General features: G+C 39.6%; 1 protein-coding gene across 2 annotated transcripts in view; it reads left to right on the top strand.

Annotated features, from left to right (window-relative positions):
- The window catches only part of LOC139114802 (far upstream element-binding protein 1-like), a 36,010-nt gene extending 21,848 nt beyond the window's left edge, over positions 1-14,162 (top strand). The window contains exons 14-20 of one of the 2 annotated variants that reach the window (XM_070676735.1): positions 3,919-4,100; positions 9,236-9,320; positions 9,675-9,930; positions 10,511-10,588; positions 11,125-11,306; positions 12,686-12,745; positions 13,269-14,162. In XM_070676735.1, coding sequence (XP_070532836.1) covers positions 3,919-4,100; positions 9,236-9,320; positions 9,675-9,930; positions 10,511-10,588; positions 11,125-11,306; positions 12,686-12,703 — 801 coding nt within the window. In that variant the 3' untranslated portion in view covers positions 12,704-12,745; positions 13,269-14,162. The remainder of the gene's footprint in view (positions 1-3,918; positions 4,101-9,235; positions 9,321-9,674; positions 9,931-10,510; positions 10,589-11,124; positions 11,307-12,685; positions 12,746-13,268) is intronic. The other variant, XM_070676736.1, reaches the window with a different exon arrangement.
- The last annotated feature ends 6,979 nt before the right edge of the window (positions 14,163-21,141 follow it).

Genomic DNA, 21,141 nt, shown 5'->3' with positions numbered 1-21,141 from the left:
GGATCCTCCTGACACCGACGTCGGCGGCGTGCCTCATCAGGATCACGACGTGGATCGTTCTCTGGGTCTGCCAGATGAAAGTATCGCATAAGCTGCTGAAAGCGACTGCGGGTAATCACAGTAGAAATACCCTGGTTTCTCAGAAATGGATCGCTAGACCAATAATCCTCCACTGATGATTTACGGTCGATACCCATACAGACTAAGACGCCAATGAACGCCTGCACCTCTCGGTAGTCAGCGTTACGCCAGTATTTATCTATTTTCCTAGCGATATATCGCTGGTGGAATTTGGCGTATTTATTAGTCTCGTCCTTGGCCAATCTGATCAGTGTAGCTGAAATAAACTTAAAAAAGTAATCGATCTCACGGGAGTGGCTGGGCAAGGTGAAAGTCGGTCCTCTCTCATGGTCAAAATCGGTCTCCTCAAATATATTAGCATCGGTAGTTCCCTACATACGCCAGACAGGAGGGGTGTCGTCCTCCGCCAACACAGCAGCAACGTCATCATCGTCGTCAGAGCTTGCCTCACCTACATACTGCCTGTCATAAAAGTCATCGTCCTCTGCCGCATCCTCGTCAACCTCCGAGTCGGACTCAGCGGTGATATCACCGTCGTCTGGGCGTCTGGGCCTGAACTCGCCCGTAGCGGCATCAAGGATCATATCTGGCTCAAAATCAGGTGGGCTATCCTGATAACGAACCCTCCGCACTATCTTTTTCGGCGGGGACATCGCAGCACACGAAACTATGGCAGGAGCGGGCTGGGCAGCCTCTGCTGATGACGAGGACTCAAGCTCTTTCGCACTGGGCACAGGAACCTCTCCTGACGCAGGATGAGGGCTCATGGTGCACGCAACAGGTGGTGTCTCTCCCGGAGCAGCCGGGGGAGAACCAATGGTATCAGCCGTCTCGTTACTAACTGTCTCACTAGCAGCAGCAGACGTAGTCTGTGCAGGTGAAGTATCTCCCACAAGAGCAGATGTAGTCTCTGCAGGTGAAGTAGTCTCTCCCGGAGCAGCCGGGTGAGAACCACTGGCAACCGGTGACCCGTCATCATCCTCATCGGCAGAACGATCAGTCTTACGTTTACGCTTACCACTGGGTTTTTCAGCCGGAGATAGCTTCGCCTTACGGGAGCGTTTCTTGCCCGACTTCTTAGAACATTTACTAGGGACATCACAACGATCGCTACCACTACCGCCCGGAGACTCTGCATCTTTGAGCTTCAGTCGTCTGCTCGCCTTCAGAAAACTTTTGCGGTCCGTCAAGCTCATGTCTGGAACAGTGTCGACAGACTAGCAGGTCCCACCCTTTTAAAGCCACAGGGAAACAAAGCCCTGGACATGATTGGACGCAGGGATGTTTATATGCAGCCACCTGTTATTATAATCGACCTACGGCAATCAGTCCACCAACCGGCGCTGACATTCCTACCCGTCATGTAAATTGCCTGTCCGCACCATTTGATATGCTAATAATACTCATTTGCGATGCAAATCCCTCGAGCACTTAGCATAACATAGTCAATGTCATTAGCATCTCAACTTGACATTCCGTCCAGCTGGGTACGTGGCATGCGCACCTGCCAACCAAGGACGTTGGCCCAAGCCCATGTTTAGTACGGGTGGGAAACCCGTATCTTTAACCTCATGTCCCTTCTAAGTACGCCTGCGCAGGGCGTATTGTCATCCAAGTCGGTGACAAGCCAACCCGACAGATCGCCCATTAAGCAGTAATGGACTGGCCGTCTCGTTCTTGTACGGCAACGAACAGTGCTTCAGCGGCTTGTTTAGGTCATAACCGTCGCCTGCCGAGCGGCTTACCCAACTAAGGCGGTCAAAGATGAAGGATGCCAAAATTGTCAACAGCTGTCTCGGCCTCGTCCGTTGGGCAAACATGGCTCCTTCAAATAACGTGGCCAGCACGTCTACGTCATCAGCGGTGATGACGACCCGTCATTGACGCCCGAGTGCGTAAAACTCGGAATATACCGACAGGTACCTCTACCTGAGTCGGTCATACTACGGTATAAACCAAACACAGGTCTGCCAACTCCCGTTAGACTCGGCCGTTAGCCGAACTTCAGAGGGACAACATAGGCGTAACAAGTCGGTGAACAACGGTTCACGCACCTAACCGCAGCCGCCAAGTCGGTGAACAATGGTATCAAATTTTGAGGCCATGTTCGTGAATGGCAAGGCTGAGGCGGTGTGTTTCGTTGCACGGCTTGAACGTCTAGAGCCAAGTGCAGCCGACAACGTCCGACATCTGAGTGGGTAGTCTTTTCGAGAAGGTAACAAGTCGGTTAAAAGCGGTGGTTATCCTTCACAAATGTCGCTCAAGTCCGTTCGGATCAGTTCCATGTCAGGGACTAATCAAGCCGAGTCCGTCAAATCCGTCCGCACTTCCCGTCAATCAGGACTAAGTCCGTGATTTTCGTCTCGCACCATTGGCAAAAAATTGCACCGCCAGCTGAGGCGGTCTTAGGCGGTTGCCTTACAGATTAGCGTTGCCGAGACGGTCAATTTCGGCCGCAATCTATGTAGTGCCTCAGAGCCAAGTTAGCCCAAACTCCACTAGGATACGTCACCATGCTAACCTGCCAAGTACGCTACTCGTCCCCCCAAAAAAACCAGTCCCCCAACGGGGTGGGGGACTGGCTGGGTAGCTTCTGCACCTTTCCCTGTCGTTGGACTCTCTGTGAACCCATTTCGAGAGCAAACGCCGTTCCTCGCCCAAAACCTGTCCTCGAACGACCCCTAGCGCGAGCAAGGGTTTGCTACACGTAGTTCCGTCGACTAGGCAGGAAAGGGGGTACCAAAAAGTAGCCCGATTTCCACCGCCTTGGCAGGATAACGGCCGTGGCTGCTCAGATTCTAGCTACACCGAATTTCAAGCGGATTTTCACCGACTTGGCAGGAAAAGGGTTAATGCCAACGGTCGATATTTGACGTGGCGACTACGCGCGGATCGCAAGATATCGATAAAAACATGTCTCCAAAAAAGTAAAAGTTTGAAGTCCGGTGGCCCACCTAAATTCAGCTTCTGAACATCGAACATTCGGCACTGGGGCCATTGTCAACTAAGCTATGGAGTACGAGTCTACGCTTACGCTGCTGCACGCCACAGAACCACGCGCGTCGGTGATCAGTCATGTCCCATAGGAGAAAGCGGAGTCTTACTGACTTGGCGAAAAAACGACAAACAATTTTTGCAGATTCCACCAGAATTCACATAGGTGACTAGCACAGTTACGTGCGGTTGATATACAGCGGCCGCCGCGTGGTATGCATGGACGCATACCACGCGCGCTTCGAACCACAAGTACAGTGTGGCAGACGACAAAATGTAGTCATCGGAGGCGGCTAATATTTAACACGTAAAAACTGATGTTTATGTGGTATTGATTAAAAATATAATACAACTGATTTAGAATAATGAAAACGACAAAAACTAACGAGAAGTTTTTAAAAACTCACCTGAGGTAAAAGCATAATGCTGTATATAAAGTCTTTGCAGTGGGAAGTAAATTTATTGCGTCGTTCGAACTTATTATAGACTCCCTAGAATATCGTCAATCAGCGCAACAACAAACATTTGGGGGATTTCGGGTCAAAATCAGAAACGGTCGTAAAAATTCGGGATGTGAAAAATACACTCGGGAAATGACATGTTTTTATCGATATCTCGCGATCGGCGCGCAGTCGCCACGTCAAACATGACCGTTGGCATTAAAAAAATGCTTTTTAAAAATGTTACAGAAGGGGAGTGCCTCTTTAAGATCATGTTTTTGAATTTTTAGATGCTAATAACAACATAATGTATATAGTGACTGCACCTTGAACTCATGATACAATAACTATGTATTTTTATGTTGAAGAAAATATAACTCAAAAACTTTATTTCTGTCAATAGGGTCCAGGCGGTCCAGGTGGACCACCAGGTGGACCAGGAGGTCCAGGAGGCCCAGGTGGCCCTGGAGGCCCAGGAGGCCCTCATGGTGGACCAGGAGGACCAGGAGGGCCACCAGGTGGGCCAGGAGGACCGGGCGGACCAGGTGGACCTGGACCAGGAGGTTACAACCATCCACCACAAGGGTAAGAATGTTTCTCTTTTCATATTTTTCATTGATAATTTTTTTTGTTTGTCTTTAACTTTTTTAGTTCATACTCTGTGAATGCTGAAATTGATTACATTAGGTCAATCTTAATTCATTTCTTCCCAAGAATTTGGCATGACAACAAGTCTTATATAGTATTAAAGTGTAAACTTTATGTAAAGCTTTGTGATGCCAATCTTGACAAGAAAACTACTTTTACAAGCTGTGGATCAGAATGAGTCTTTGCTACATGTATCTACAAATGTCATGGCATTATTCAAATTTTGCATACAGATTTTAGAAGTTATAAAGGGCTGGGTTGGCAATTCCACACTTTGTTCATAATCTGGTAGTTTGTGTTTGTGTTTTCGTTGTGTGTCTACAGTAGTAGTGTGTTGGACTGTGGTATATATGTAAAACTGGTTGAGATTGCATTGTCAACACCATGCATGCTTGTCATTGAGAGTCAACTAGTTGCGCTCCTGATCTAGTTTCTCTTGAGGTCCTGATTGTTAAAATCTATAGGTCTGTAAATTCTGAAGAGCATCTATGTAAAGCCAGTTGGCGTTGTCTTCTTTGGCGAAGATGACATTCTCAGTTGCATTAATTTCGCTTAGGGAATTATGACTATTATCAGCTTGAGCGGAGATACCCCTATTTGCATATTTATATTAGAATTTCGTTCAAATGGAAGTGATGAGGGCGCTGTTCTACTTGACCGTTAGTGTGATTTTTCCTGTTTTTTGGGGGCAATTTCAGCCCATTTTTTCCCAACAAACGATGTCAGAGACGTTTCTATGGTCATATAAAGCAGTTAAGTTTGTGCCTATGAATTTTTATCAACTTCTACGGCTTACTTTTGGTGCTATGTGTGTATTGTCGATCTATGGCTCGCTAAACATAGGCCTACTTTTGGGCTGCCGCAACTACATGCACAGCTGATTCTTGTGAATATTTTTACATAGTTAGACAGTCTAATCATTATTGAAGACCCCTAACTTAGTTTTATTCTTGTTCAGCCCTGCAAATCACTGCTTTGGCCTCGTAGGTCGTACACTGTCCCGCCATCAGAGAGACAAGATGGCCGCTTAGAGTGAGGAACGTGTCGCACTCCGCTGACGCCTTGCTCACGTTTACAAATTGTTTAGGCCCAAAGATTGCACAATATCACATATTTTACTGTTGTCAATCCAACTTATGTTATCTTTATATTTGATGCTTGGGTTCCAATTTCGCGGTAGTCCTCGTATGCATTGGCTACCAATATTCCATTGGGTAACCGGAGAAGTCGGGCAGTTGCGAACTCGGCCATCGCCAGCGCCGATGGTGCCGACCAACTCGGCCAGTGCAGTGGGACTCGGCCAGGAGAAGTCTGCCACTCGCAACAAAGCAATATGATTGCATACGCATTCTCTTCACAGTTGAATATGCCAAACAATTTTAACTTTTTACTACCATAGTTTTTGTTATTTTGTCGGTTTAATACTACCGGGTACTACGAACATTCAGAAAACAACTCAAAGTCGAAGAGCTCCCACGTCCACCCTGCAAAACATGTACGGTCTGCCTCCGTGTTTCTGCAGATCGCGCGCGTACCGTATTAAAGTTCAGGCAAACATTATGCCATTTCTTCAGTAAAATTCATGGCTTGATGACTCTTAACTAAGTTGCTTCGCCATCTCCTATGACTTTTTAACGAACTTCAAGTGTAACTACGAAGACTGCAAACTCGCTACCCCCGGTCGCGATACACCGCCATCTTTATTTTACCCAATGTGTGTATATCATACGTGCGTTGAACTGTGATCTGTGAAGTTTGCAAACATTACGCTCATCTTATGAATGACATTTAGATCGCTTTCGTATATAACTTAAGTGAGACTTCAGAAAAAAGAAACAATAATATGGAGCATATATTCTAATAGGGTGCATACTGTACTGGCCGACTTCTCTTGTATATTCGGTCATTGTCAACTGTCAGTGTCTGTCTGTTTGGAGTCGATGCAGGATGTGGTGGTCGGACATTCCCACGCCTGATTTTACTGACCCCTCAGCCTTTCAAGATAATAATATCTTTGTAAGAGTGGATTTGAGTGACCGTGATTTGTCACAGTTTTCCTTTTCACTGGTAACGGGTAGTATATCACTGTTCAGTTACCATGTTTCAACTCGTCAATGTTGACTGAAGTCCGATAGCATAAAGGCGAGTTTCAGTGCCATAGCGTTGTACGCTGTACACGCGTACACTGGGCTGTACGATCGGCCTTGTACGGTAACACTAACAGCGCATACATGGCATCATGAAATCATGCCGCAAATATAGGCGCACTGTCAGAAATTCACGAAACTTGTCACAAGCGTTGTTCAATAGCAAGTGGTTTGACACAACAAGTATTATTTTTGTTCAAGACCTGTATCAGTGTGTTTCGGGTCACAGTCTAAAAATAGCACACAGCTGAGAGGTATAAACCATCATTGCAACGTACGAATTCAGTTGTCAATTATCATTAGTATTTATTTCTATCATGCATAGATACGATGAAATTACTCTCAAAAGTGTACATTACCTCATAGCATGTTCAATTTCGCATTAAATAATCATATTTGTGAGCTTTCGAGCCCATTTTCACGACTAAGCCGCTCGAACGACGTGTATTCCGACATATTGCTTGTTTACATTCAGAACGAGGCTCTGCAGCCTATTAATTATGCAAATTTCTATACGTCCGCTCAAGCTGTTATCATATCCAATGCCAGTGTTGGCGCTAGGAATTTTTTCATTGTAGCCACAGTCTGTTAGTGTGGCTAAAATGATCAAAATTTTTTTAGCCACAAGCAATTTTTATTAGCCACACCCAACAAATCAATTTCACATACAAATTGCACAAACCCTATTTTCAATAACGTTTGTACTTTATTATCCAAATGTTGGGCCAGGGCCGGGCCAGGGCTGTTGTACATACACTTTAATTCCTTGACAGATAAACTGCTGAGCACATTTTCTGCCAATTTTATAGCTGCAGATAATAATGACCAGGAGCACGGTAAAACTCCAGGTCCTTTGTGAAAGTTGTCTGTCCTTCAATTAAAAAAATATTTATTAAACAAAAAGTGGTCTTAACTCCGTTCAGATCCAAATTTCATGAATGCTGGTGAATAAATTGACCCCTCTCTTTATAGACAGGGACAAAAAACTTTTGTTTATTTTTAACCTTTATTATGACACAAACAACAAATAGAGTTCTTGGAACAAACTTGCACAACATGTTATGAAAAAATCATCAAAGTCTAACCATTGGCCATAATTGTTCCTCTTTTTATTTTTTACATGATTTAAAACTGCTTTATACCGTTATCTGGTGATCTGGATAAATTACAGTGATTGCCTGACTATGCAAAGCATTGTCCATAAAGTATCAAAGAAAACTATTGGTATTAAAAATTGCTTAGGTTTTGAAAATTAGTTCAATTCGCAAACTCAGTGAAAAATCAAAAGAGCAGATCGTCAATACAACAAATCTATGATCAACCGACTTATCTGTAGTCTCACATTATACTTCCATGCACAGACAAAAACCTTGCTGAAATTTGTTCGACCATGTTCTAGACCGTGGTTCGTCTGTCTTTGTTCTCTTCTCCGTGGTTTCCTTATTTCCTTTTTTCCGTAAGATATTTTAAACCTAGTTTCTTTCCAGCTGAGAACAATCAATAACTATTTGTAGTTGGCAATCGTAGCTGCCCGCAAGCCGCATCACATCGTACCATGCATTCGTAACACATTTGCATTGTTTGGGTGTCTCGAAACTACCCAAACCGTACACGGACCGGAGTATACAAACTGGGGATCTTGAAACTTTTTCACGCATGCTCATTTAAGCTCTGGGCAAAGTCCAACGCCATCATTTTAGTCTGTCAGTTGCATGGTCAGGAACTCTGCCGTCGATCATCAGTTGACGTACGACAAAGCAACGAATTATTTTGTTCAAAGGCTAGATATTTAAATGACTGAATATTTCGATAGTCTGACCGATCTAAGGGTTATTTTGATACGTTAAAAGTGACAGAACCGGCGTGATTAACGATGGTGCACGCTGTTTGGAATACGTTGTGGCTGCTATGCTGGCCGGCGTGAACTCAAATTACCCTTCATGCTTGCATCCTGACGCGACGTACGTGGTCAAATGTTTCGTACGATGCTTGCAGCGTTATGCTGGAAAATTTGGATTGCGGAAAATAACGTAGACTTATTTGTAAAAACGACTAGTTGTTAGAATAGTAGGCTACCTAAATTATCCAGTACATATTTTGGATCGATCACAATGAACACCCGCATATCGAATTATTGGTCCTTCGAGAAAACCGTCAGTCTGGGTTCGCAGGACTGACGTGACTTTCGAAGGCGTCTAGGGTCAACACGGCACCCGGTCACGAGCTTTCGCCACGCGTGGCGAAGGCGTAGCAATTTTTTTCGCCACATCGACATTTATTCGCAATTTGCGACTGTGGCGAACGTTAGCGCGAACCCTGAATGCACTGTGGCATGGACAAGTCACCATCACATATATTACGAGTGATGTCTCAGCTACTTATGCCAAAATGGGATGAACTTGGCAATTTCCAGAAAATGTGGCCACAATCAACCTGCAAACGTGGATCCTTTTCTGTGTTTTTGTAAAATAACACAATATAAGTCTAAAAACTGCTCAAATAAGCTTTTTTTAGTGTAAATGTTTGTTTTATCAATGTAAATTTCACTGACAACCAGAACTAGGGTGTAGGCCTCAAATTTAACGACAAAAACATCAAAATATGGCGAGACTTCAACCCTTTAAGCCCACTGTAGCCTAGTCCTGTCTCAAACAAACGGGACTAGGCAACAGTGCCTTAATGTAGATACAGCAAGATCAGCACTATTTGCAATATATGTGCAGCTTACATCTCATTTGATACCAAGTAGAATGATGAAGTTATAGAATTGCTTTGAATGTTGTGATGCATGCTGAGTTGAACACTTCTTCATACCCGGAGACGTGCAGACATGCACTTGTCAATCAATTAGTTAATTGTGGGTAAATTCTACTCTTCAATAGGTATGTGAACTGATCTCTAATCAGTGTCTATCTCTAATTACAGTGGTCCAGGTCAAGGCCCACCAGGACCTCCTCAAGCTTTCACTCCACAAGGATGGGGCAATGCTTACCAACAATGGCAGCAACATGTAAGTCATAGCGATAGACGGTGTTCATGTTTGGATTGCATCCCAACTAAATCATGTCGTATACGGAATTCTCTAATATTGTATGATCAGTGACTGCGTAAGTTTTACATTTCAAACATAAACATTCTTATTATTCATTTGAATTGAAATGACGTCATATCAAATCAAATTAAACTTGTGGAAGATAAGTGATCTGGAAGTTGAAGGATTTTGGCATACACAGTCAGTCTGGCAATTGCAAAGTGTGTAACTTCGAGAGAGAAAGGTTTAAGCTACTTGTTGTTGGTACAGGTCAAGTTGAAGGATTTGTTATCTGGAAGGCTTTTCTAAGTTATTTGTCAAATCTCTGTATAGAATCCACATGATCCAAGCAAGGCGGCTGCAGATGCTAATGCTGCAGCGTGGGCTGCGTATTACCAGCAGTACTACCAGCAACAACAGCAACAGACTCAGCAGATGCAACAACCACAGAACCAGAACCAACAACAGCAGCCGCAACAACCACAGAACCAGTCCCAACAGCCTGCACAACAACAACAACCCCAACAATCCCCATCCTCATCAACACCAACCAGCAATACTACAAACACTACCAGCCAAGCAAACCAAGGTAACAGTAGATTATGGACACACTATGAAACCCAGTTTCTGACAAAGCTGTCCAAAATATGGGAAAGAAGGGGTAACTCTTCCGCAAACAATGAATAGCTCTCATCAACAAAGCCTTTTTGTAAAGTGTTTGAAGTTGTTAAAGTAACATTCAGTTACTTACACATTTATTCAAAGTCTTTAGCATGAAGACAAGTAAATTCCTTGTCAAAATATCATGAAAACATTAATGCAATAAAAAACTTGCAAATATTAAAAAATGTTGTGCTTTTAGAGAAGCATTCATTCCCTTTCAATGCACCAGGCTAGAACCCGACATTGAGGCTGCTCTTTGTGGTCAATGATTGTTGGGCGTAGAAAGTGTGCTATATTAAATCCTGGCAAGTTTTTCGCTGACGCTACTAGAAGTCTTGACAGATTTCTGTGAGTGGAGTTCGATAGTAGGGCCTGCTACATTACATCCTCAATATGAGGATAGTTTAATCAGAGGGTATGATTTACATAACATCAAATCAAAGAATGGTTTTCTCCAGTTATGTTGTGGGTTGTTTCTGACAGTGGTGTTATTTTCACATATATAGGTACCCAGGCACAGAAGACGGATAATGTGCAGCAACCAGATTACAATGCTTTGTGGGCTGAATATTACAGGCAGCAAGGTGAGTGTTCTTGTACATGATGAAGATAAGATATGATTGGCATTGATTTTAATTTGTACAAGCACCAAGCTAGAACCCAACTTTGAGGCTGATTAATGTAGTCAATGATAGTTGGGCGTAGAAAGTGTGCTATATTAAACCAAGCAAGTTTTTCGCTAACACCACTAGAACTCTTTACAGAGTTCTGTGTATGGAGTTTGATAGTAGGGCTTGCTACAAGCTGAAGAATTTTGAAGAATATTTAAATTTGTTTTTGATAGCAGAGGGAATTTTTAAAAACTTTGCATTTTCATCATTGTCAAAGTGTTTGTATTCACAAGCATTATTCAAGGGAAGTCATGTTTTCATTGCCTTTTGGAAAAAAAAGAATGTAAAAAAGCTACAAAGTTTCAAGTTCATACTGAGCTTCTAGCACCATTGCTGTTCAAATATTCAATATGATCATATTTTCTTTGCTATATACTAAAACAAAGAAGGTGAGCATTGATCTGTTTAAATGTAAATGTGTACCATGCACGTTTTGTGTCCTTTTCCAGGTATGCAAGGTGGTAACCCACAAGCTGGAGCTGGTGGCCAACCTGATTACAGTGCAGCCTGGGCGGAGTACTACAGACAGCAGTCCATGTACTATGGCCAACAGACACCTGGCCAGCAACAAGGTGCAGCACCACCACAACAACAACAACAAGGCGGACAACAACAGCCTCAGCAGCAACAGGTAAGTGACAGTAACCTGTTGCAGCATTGCTATTCTTACTCTGACATTAAAAGAAGTCTGTAGTTGGTATCAATATCATATTTAGAATAAAACATGCATATTACTGGTATTTTTGTTGAAAGCTGAACCAGCAGTACAAAATATGTTGATAGTATTCTTAGCACAAATACTAACATCATTTTTATGTTGCATGAATAGTCAGCAGTAAGCCGTTTGTTTATCTTTGTATGTTTGTATGTGTACTTGTTTGTGTAGAATGCCAAGTGTCATTTCATTGCAAGAGAATACACTATAGATACACCTTGCCAGTGTTTTCCCATGGCTCTGTTTCATGTCAGTGTCTGATTAATTTTCATTCCATCAAATGTCATCGTCATTGCGCCGTACTGTATCAGTGGTGATAGCTAGAAATAGCAGATTAGTTATCGTTATGCAGGTATCATTTTCAAATGTGGTGATTTTGTCAGCTTTGTTGTTCTTCTATATATTGTTCTGTTTAAAATATCAGCAGATATACGTCATTATATTTTTTGTTTGTGAATGTAAATGATCATGGATATGAAACAAGACAGTGTGTCCCCATTGTCTATCATGAATAGTTATACTTTAATTAATGATAGCATTTAGTTCACGTCAGAGAATATGCAAATATAAAAGTGTATTGTGAATTAGGAGGATATATTTTGAATAAACTTAATGACTAATACAGTTCAATATTAATTTTAAATGTACGTAAGAGGAAAGCTACCAACCAGCAATAATTCACCACTTATGAGTTATTAGTTGGCATTGCTGAAAGCATTGTTGAAGTATGTGAATCAAACACTAACAGTATACCAATAGTGAATATTTTCATGAACCTATGAGTTTAAATCGCACTAATAATGTACATCAATCCTAAGTATGTGTACTTTGTTTGGCTTACTTTTTCAACATGCAGAAATTAACTTTTACTGTACAAACAATGAAGAAATTGGTCTTGCAAAAATGTCATTGCCAACATTAAAGTGCATTCAAGAACACTCTGTCATTGTTATCAAAAAAGCAAACAATACCATCTTCATCTTTAATGTGAAAGAGATTCAGTAGTAGTGGTTAGTCTGACAGGTAGAATTCTCTAAACAGTTTAGATATCTTCAATTTTTAATTTGTCAAGCAATTTTGTAATCCACGGTCACGACAGCTCAGTGTTTTCTATCATCACACTTCTGATACTGCAAAGCATGTGCCTTCTATATGACCATCTGGAGCATTCTCAGTATCATCAAGTGTGCCCTCAAGTGTCTGCTTCATGTGTAATCATTCATGTTGTTTTATGTTGTTCCATTGACTTGCGTGTGGAAATGACATATGGCACTGCTTTCCTTCATCATGCTCAGGGACAACCACAGTACTGACTTCAGCAGGCTGCAATCTTGGCTATTCATTCCACAATTAAGGTGTGGGTTTTCTCTTTTATCTGCCAAAATTTGTTATGTTTGCCATTGAAATACTTGACTAACCACACCATTTCAGTACATACTCTTGTTTTCTCTTGTCTGTTAAGTGTAGTGTAGATGCTAATAAAAAATACCTGTATATATCTCCCTTGCCTGTTATATTCTCTTTGTTTTTAACTCAAGTTACATGTACTCTAACTTTTTACAGCATAGTAGTAGTGTTTGTCCTAAACTTGCATGTTCACTTATAATACCACACGTCTGTGCAGAGCTTTGCAGGCACAGAGTACCCGTAGCTTTTCTGTAGTCTTTTGGTACTGTGTTAGCATTTATTGTGTAAGATTTTAGTTTGTGTTATTTGTTGTTGGTTTTCATTTTCAACCCTCATCCAGTGTGTTTATAGAATTTGTTTTTCCCTCATCGCACATTTAACCAGTCAGACTTTCCATTTCAGCTGAATGAAGCCAAATCAGTGGTTTCTGAAATTAACACCTTGCCCCCTTTTATTGCCTTATTCCTACAGGGTCAATAAGGAACTATATTACCCTCTTGTGCATTGCATATTGCCTTGTATGTCATGTGATACAATATGGATTCTTGGATTGCCTTGTTTGAAGTGGAGATATTGCCTTCCCAATCTACATTCATAGCTGTTAACATCATTTCCAAATGAAGATATTGTTCCCGTTAGGTAGTCAAAGTAAACCCAATTTGGTGTAAAAGTGTTAGCGAAAATGAAGTTCTTAGTTTAGGAAACTGAAAATTTTTCCTGAAAAGAATGGTTAGACTTTCAATATATATTTTTATTGCTTATTATATCAGGTCACTTTGAATACATATATTTGCATGAGAGACCTTTGCTAGAGGTACATATGAACTATACTTTAAAGTACAATATCTGCTATTATCATGTTACTGTTCCATTGTAGCTGATAAAAATCATAAAAGGTAAGGCGGGTACAAAGTCTCACATAATCTTCCTCTGTTTCATGGTACCACTGATGATATATAAACTGTTACTTAATGATTCTTTATCATGTACTCTTTTTAATCTTGAAATGAATATTGCCGTATATACTTTTCCATCGTGTTTGATGATGAGCAATTAGCCTCAAAGAGATAGTAGTTACCATATATTGTCTATAATTGTTGCTTTTACTGTGCTACTTTGTATTCATAATTTTTCTTTATTGAATTGACATTGAATAGTATTTTTATGTGAACATTAATGTAACACACACATGCTGTATCACATTTTGTAAGGAGAATGAGCGTTCCATTTTTTCCTGGAGGTTGGTACATTGCTTGCCATTGTAGGGCTTTATGAAGTTATAGCATACTTGTGTTTACTTGAACAGTATTTGTACCTGTTGTATTTTAATAAAACTTTGACATTATGTCATGTGTATTGCTCTCATTCTGTGTTTCATTATTTGATTTATTGTTGTTGTTAGACATGCTCTGTTCTATCCTGTAGTTATGATTGGTGCAGCTGTGTACAATTATCAGCAGTTGAGGTTACCAGGACTCGCCACCATTGGCTATTTGGATTGTGACTTGACAAAAATGCAGTCGAATACATTCCGTTGAATAATTTTCATCATAATTATTTTTTCTGTTTATCTACATGTATAACATATTTTAAACATGTGGTATTGTTCTTACTGTTATAAATGTGTTGTTTGACTGCTTAGGTCACTTAAATTGAAACATTGCCTTTTGTGAGAGAAAAAACAGTATAAGGCAGAGTCTGGCCATTGGGGGGAGGGGGAAACAATCTTGCCTTTGCATGTTTTAGTGCAACATTTCATGACTTCAGTTTCAGTGCATGGAAAACGGTGAAAACTGTACAGACTACAGGTAGGGGAACCTATTCTTGGAAAATTACATGAACTTATTTCCTTCGGTAAATTTTATAAGCTTTTAATACTTAATTCTTATGGTATTAAATGAGCATGTTCTCCACTGATCATTGATTGTCATTTTAGCTCAAAATCAAAACATGGTACAACAAAACATTAAACAATTGATGTATAGTTGTGATGTTAGTAATTGCACTACTTTCTATGTGATATCTGTGTATGGAGTGCTTGAATAATGGTCAGTTGATTTGAGCACATCATCAAATGACATGGACAGTAAGCGATGTAGACTTTCTGACTTAGTTCTTCATGGATGGTATATATATCCTTGTGTGTGTTCAACTTAACCATTGCTCATGTTTAAGTATAATTGGTAAAGCTGTATTCATGTAGGAGTTCATGCTGATTTGGGACAGTGATGATATCTTGTGAATTGCCTTCTGATGAGATCTGTGAAGATATATTTTCAAGGTTTCCTAATTGCATAATTGTGTCTGCTATTTCTTAATGTATCGCCGATTAGACTTGTACTCTTGCCAATGATAGCAGTGTGTGTGTGTCGTAACAAAGATAAATTTCTCACTCTGCAAACACAGGACTCTTTTTGCACACACAAACCTCCCAAACTGCATTGGGAATGAGAACTGCTATCAGTGTCTATTTCAGTTTGTTACTCGACACTCAATGATTAACCTTGGTATATACATGTCCAGTTCACAAGTCATTTATGATGTGCTACTTGATTTGCACTGTTGTCTGAATCATTCTGACACCAAGGATATATTAGAGCTGGCTTTGTTCCACCTTTCCTTTATGTGATGGCTTCTCAAGTTTTGTTGTGTTGTTCCTGTAGAAATTCTTTTGTTTGGCGTATGTATTTTTTGAAAAGATTGTTGGTCCAATTTTGTATAAAACATACACTAGAACCTTTCACCGCAATTTTGGTTGAGGCCTGTTTTTGCTATGGCAAGTGAAGTAAAATGGTTGATGTTTTCTTCCAGTATAATTGTAAATAAAACATTTGGACAACTGTATGAATGTCAAATGATTTCATAATGTAATCTGATGTGGTTTGCATGCATCTAGCCGTTTATTCCTGTTCATCTTCTATTGGTTATGGCTTTCAGAATCTTTTCAAACTTTCAATAAAATTCAGTTTTGGATTTCTGCACATCAGGTTAGGCTTGATCTAAAATCCAACATTTACTCTTGATAGCTCCCAATGTCTGCCATGACAAAGTGATCACCATTTTGTTCCGATTTCTTCAAATCTCATGGGATAGTTTGTGGCTCGCCTAGTAACAGTGTTGAGTTTGACCGGTTGTCATCTTTAGTCAGTGTATGCCATGTCAGTGATGACTGCTGCAAATCCTTGTTTCTAAATTAATTCAGTCATGATTTATTGCATTTTCTTGCATTATTCAATACTGTATAGAATTTTTCATCAAAGCTGTATTTTCTATTGTGTTGCTTGTTAATGGTTCTACTCCAGAATAAAAAGGGTGCTGTGTGTTCTACAGACTCTGTACTTCCAAGAGATCACATGATAGCGGTAAAAAAAGACTCATGTGTACTAACATGTGTGAAAATACACATATTTCTATGCTCATTTGTGCACTTGGGTTGGTTTGTACTGTGGGCAATTCAAATTTTGACCTATTTGATATGCTGTTATTGATATATTTTAAATTTAAGGACCTTCCTAAACTGACACTGTGGGTACAATGTCCACAAAGCTGTTAATAGCCCAATCTTGTTTTGATTCTGACATGTCTGAAGCAGTGAGTTGTGTCTCAAGAATATACCAAGGAGAATGGCTTGGGTTAGCGAGTCTAGGGTCTTGGTGTCATGATTTGTCAACTGTTTGTCCTGTTGTATTGCATAATTGTCTGCAGGGATCTTTCACGATGTCCCAGATTTTCTCAGATACACATCAAGCAATTTGATCAGCCATGACTGCAAACCATAGACCCTGGAGCAAGATGGATTGAAAACCTTGCTAAGACAAAGCTAAACTGGATAAACCAAGTCTTATTTGACTTTCAATGATGAAGATGTGATAATTGTTGGCAATATAACTACCATTGTATTCTAAAGTGACATGTCAGGCTTCAAAACAGATAGCAGCATCCTCTGTATGGCTGTGCAATTCAAGTTTTCAATACTGTAGATGTGGATTCATTCATGTACCATAAGAACTTACTCTTCATAGGCTGTAATAGAACAGTAACCATGAATGTCTTCTAGTCATGAGATCTCATTGTCTGTGTACTCTGTACCATCATCAAAATCTGTTCAAAAATAGTAGATTTTGAACTTGGTAACTCGTACCAGTGGCTGAAAACCAAATGTGCAGTCACTAAAACCTCATCTCTCAGATTGTACAACTTTGAATTGTTACAAGTACAAATATCACACTGTAAAATTCAGGTTAATTTATTTCAAATGAGTTGACACAAAGTCCAAGTTCCATACCTCAGATTTACTGTTCCTCATGCTCCAGGGTTTATGTTTGATAAAATGTCTTTCTGTTACCACTCTGTCCATTCCTTACACTTACAGCCACAATAGTTGTATGTGTGTAAACCAGTCAGGTTGTATTAAATGCAGAGAAACCATTCATGTCAACATTATCTTGGTTCATTAATATGTTAGTGTAACATTGTTGCCAGTTACAGTTGCTTAACATGTACTGGTGCTATAGCTAACATGACTCATTCATTTCAAGCAGTGACTCTGTAGTTTGAAAAACTTGTTCCAGTGAAAACAAGGCAATGCCAATGGAGATTGTAGTAATCTGTTCAACTGTAGGCTGTATTGCAATTATATGGCTTCTCACAGTAAAGTTTTGTTTACACTTGTTATTAAGGCGGTACACACCTTGAAAGTTTTTATTTGGCAAAAAACTGAAATAGTTAACTCTGTAGGAGAAGCAGCATCGTGTGAGGTATCCTTGTACTTTGATATTGGAGAACCTAAATAGTTTTGTGTTTCAATCTAGAACTCAACTTTGGCAAATGGTGAAAGCATTTGAACTGTATATTATGTATTCATGCTGTATAACCTGAGGTGCATACAGTTTGTCATACTTATTAATGCTGGCCTGACGTGCAGACAGTTTGTCTTACGTGTTCATGCTATATAATCTGAGGTGCAGACAGTTTGTCTTACGTATTCATGCTATATAACCTGACTTGGAGACAGTTTGTCTTACGTATTCATGCTGTATAACCTGACTTGCAGACAGTTTGTCTTACGTATTCATGCTATATAATCTGACGTGCAGACAGTTTGTCTTACGTGTTCATGCTATATAACCTGACTTGCAGACAGTTTGTCTTACGTATTCATGCTATATAATCTGACGTGCAGACAGTTTGTCTTACGTATTCATGCTATATAACCTGACTTGGAGACAGTTTGTCTTACGTATTCATGCTATATAACCTGACTTGCAGACAGTTTGTCTTACGTATTCATGCTATATAACCTGACTTGCAGACAGTTTGTCTTACGTATTCATGCTGTATAACCTGACTTGAAGACAGTTTGTCTTACGTGTTCATGCTATATAACCTGACGTGCAGACAGTTTGTCTTACGTGTTCATGCTATATAATCTGACGTGCAGACAGTTTGTCTTACGTATTCATGCTGTATAACCTGACTTGGAGACAGTTTGTCTTATGTGTTCATACTATATAACCTGACTTGGAGACAGTTTGTCTTATGTATTCATGCTGTATAACCTGACGTGTAGACAGTTTGTCTTACGTATTCATGCTATATAACCTGACTTGCATACAGTTTGTCTTACGTATTCATGCTATATAACCTGACTTGCAGACAGTTTGTCTTACGTATTCATGCTGTATAACCTGACTTGCAGACAGTTTGTCTTACGTGTTCATGCTATATAACCTGACGTGCAGACAGTTTGTCTTACGTGTTCATGCTATATAATCTGACGTGCAGACAGTTTGTCTTACGTATTCATGCTGTATAACCTGACTTGGAGACAGTTTGTCTTATGTGTTCATGCTATATAACCTGACTTGGAGACAGTTTGTCTTATGTATTCATGCTGTATAACCTGACGTGCAGACAGTTTGTCTTACGTGTTCATGCTATATAACCTGACTTGCAGACAGTTTGTCTTACGTGTTCATGCTATATAACCTGACGTGCAGACAGTTTGTCTTACGTGTTCATGCTATATAACCTGACGTGTAGACAGTTAGTTTGTCTTCTCATGATCTATTCCTATTCATATATTTTGTGAGATGGTGTTTACAAATTTAAAGAAAGTATAAAGTATTTGAGTTGGTAATAAAGAACTGGATCAAAATGATGAATTCTCTTCAAATAACTGATGCCATAACCTCACTAAGGTATATATTTTCTGAAGACCTAGATACTGTTGAATGCTGTGATTTTTATTTTGTAATCATTGTTTACACAAGGATCATGTAACTCTCAATTTGAATTTTTCTGCTGTGCAAAATCTGTGGTATTTATGGCCAAAATTTGCACCAACCACTGACAACATTACTAGAAAAGTTTCTGGGATATGTGTTCTACTACCTAATCGCCAGCAAGAAAATTGTCATTTTTTAGAAATGGGCCTCAAACAAAAATCTCAGACTGACTTTGAAAGATTTACAGCTTTTAATTACCAAAATTTTAAATGGAAACACTGCAGTGTTTGTATGAGAGAGGTAAATGGAGGTATTCAAATTGACTATGATGTGATCCCTATGTAAACAGTGATTGCAAAATATAAATCACAGCCTTTACAAATATGTAGGCTCTTAGGAAATATATGCTGTGATAGGGTTTCAAGCTTGGTTATGCACATAGAATTCATTGTGTGGAATTCTTTGTCCTGTCCCATTACCTTGTCTTGGAACCGTAATATTGTGTAGACTTTAGCAATTGCCAGGTAGATTTGCCTGAGCCAAAAAGAAAAGCGCAGCTTCAAAAGCATTGTCTATTATTGAATATGACACTCCAACAAAGTGTTTCCTAAGCTATACTTTCCAGTATTTGCACTTTATATGAATTTGTTATCACTGTTTTGGGCTGGGAAAAATGTTCATTTCCTGAGGGACAAATGTTTGGCACATAATTGTTTTGTTACCATGACGTTTAAGTTGTTTCATGACTATGATTCTTTGTGCAGGTAATTGTCAATCATTACCCATGATTCTTATGTTCCTTTTCATGTCATTATTACAGCATGTAGCATACCTCAATGCGCTGATTTAAGCATGTCACCCTCTGATATAAGAATGACATTCTTTGCTATTTCAATACAATATGCCAAGACCCAATGACAAGCAACTCTTCTGTGTGTCCATTTGTGATTTGATCATGGTACAAGTCACCATAGCCTGGAGTCCTGATGTTTTTTAGCATTAGGAGATATCTTGACACCAAATAGACCTCTTTCACTCTCAAACTGTAAAGAATAGGTTACATGCTTTATTCTCATTGTAAAATGAAAATAAGTGTTTATCATATGATGTTGTTTCTTAGATTTGCGCTTTCTTTGAGTCACTAGGTACACAGGGAAAGCACATAGTAATAGCATTGAAATGTGGTCTTGGATAAATCAGGTGGATGGTTCCCAATGTGGGAAGTATTCACTCCAGTCTGTCAGCAAATCATCGTTGAGTACACGGGAATAGTGTTAATATGTCAAAATAGAGACTCCTGCTTGGCATTGGATGTTGTTTATGTTGTCGCAACTGCAGTTTGATGTCAGGTGGAATTTTTAAGTGTAGCTAATCACAATAGAAACTATTTATGGATGTTCTGAAAAAGAAGCGTATTATGATTTGGTTACACAGATCAGGAGTAGGTATTTTCAGTTGTACTTTTTGCACAGACTGAGCTAGACATTCTCAACATTACTTGCAATAGGAATCATTTGAAACTGTCCATTACATATGGAGAACAAATAGTTTAAATTGTTTCGCTGATAATTGGGTTCACCATAGTAATTTTTCATAATTCAATCAAACAAAAAAAAAAACTATATTTTTAATCACATAAACATGCTTGTACAGTTTTGCTCTTGTGTCAAAAAATCTCTTACATGCCAGAACTGCCAGCTATGATGACCATCCATGCATTTCTTCACAAAACACACTGCATATTATTATTCCTTGATCTGCTCTTCATAATGATTATTGCTTGTGCGTTTGTTGTCACAGCAATACTTGAACATATGATTTATTGTTAAAATGCAACTATGACACCATGAATATTGCCATGTGCACGAGTTCAAATTATTTCAAATAGTATACAGCTATCATAGATACCGTGGTAATCCACTGTTGACCATTGAGTTTTTATATATTTTACAGTATATTGATGTATAATGGTCTTCAGCTTCTTGAACCAATCATGTTACACGCTATGATACATATTTACCTTAGTATACACAATGGCCATATCTACTTGCTCTCGTAAATATTGTCTACGCTGTTGTTTTGTTGTTGTTGTTGTTTTTCCTACATCATTTATGTTT

This window comes from Ptychodera flava, chromosome 16 (assembly GCF_041260155.1).
Source record: "Ptychodera flava strain L36383 chromosome 16, AS_Pfla_20210202, whole genome shotgun sequence".
In the NCBI taxonomy this organism is placed as follows: domain Eukaryota; kingdom Metazoa; phylum Hemichordata; class Enteropneusta; family Ptychoderidae; genus Ptychodera; species Ptychodera flava.
This window is presented reverse-complemented; position numbering and strand designations above follow the sequence as displayed.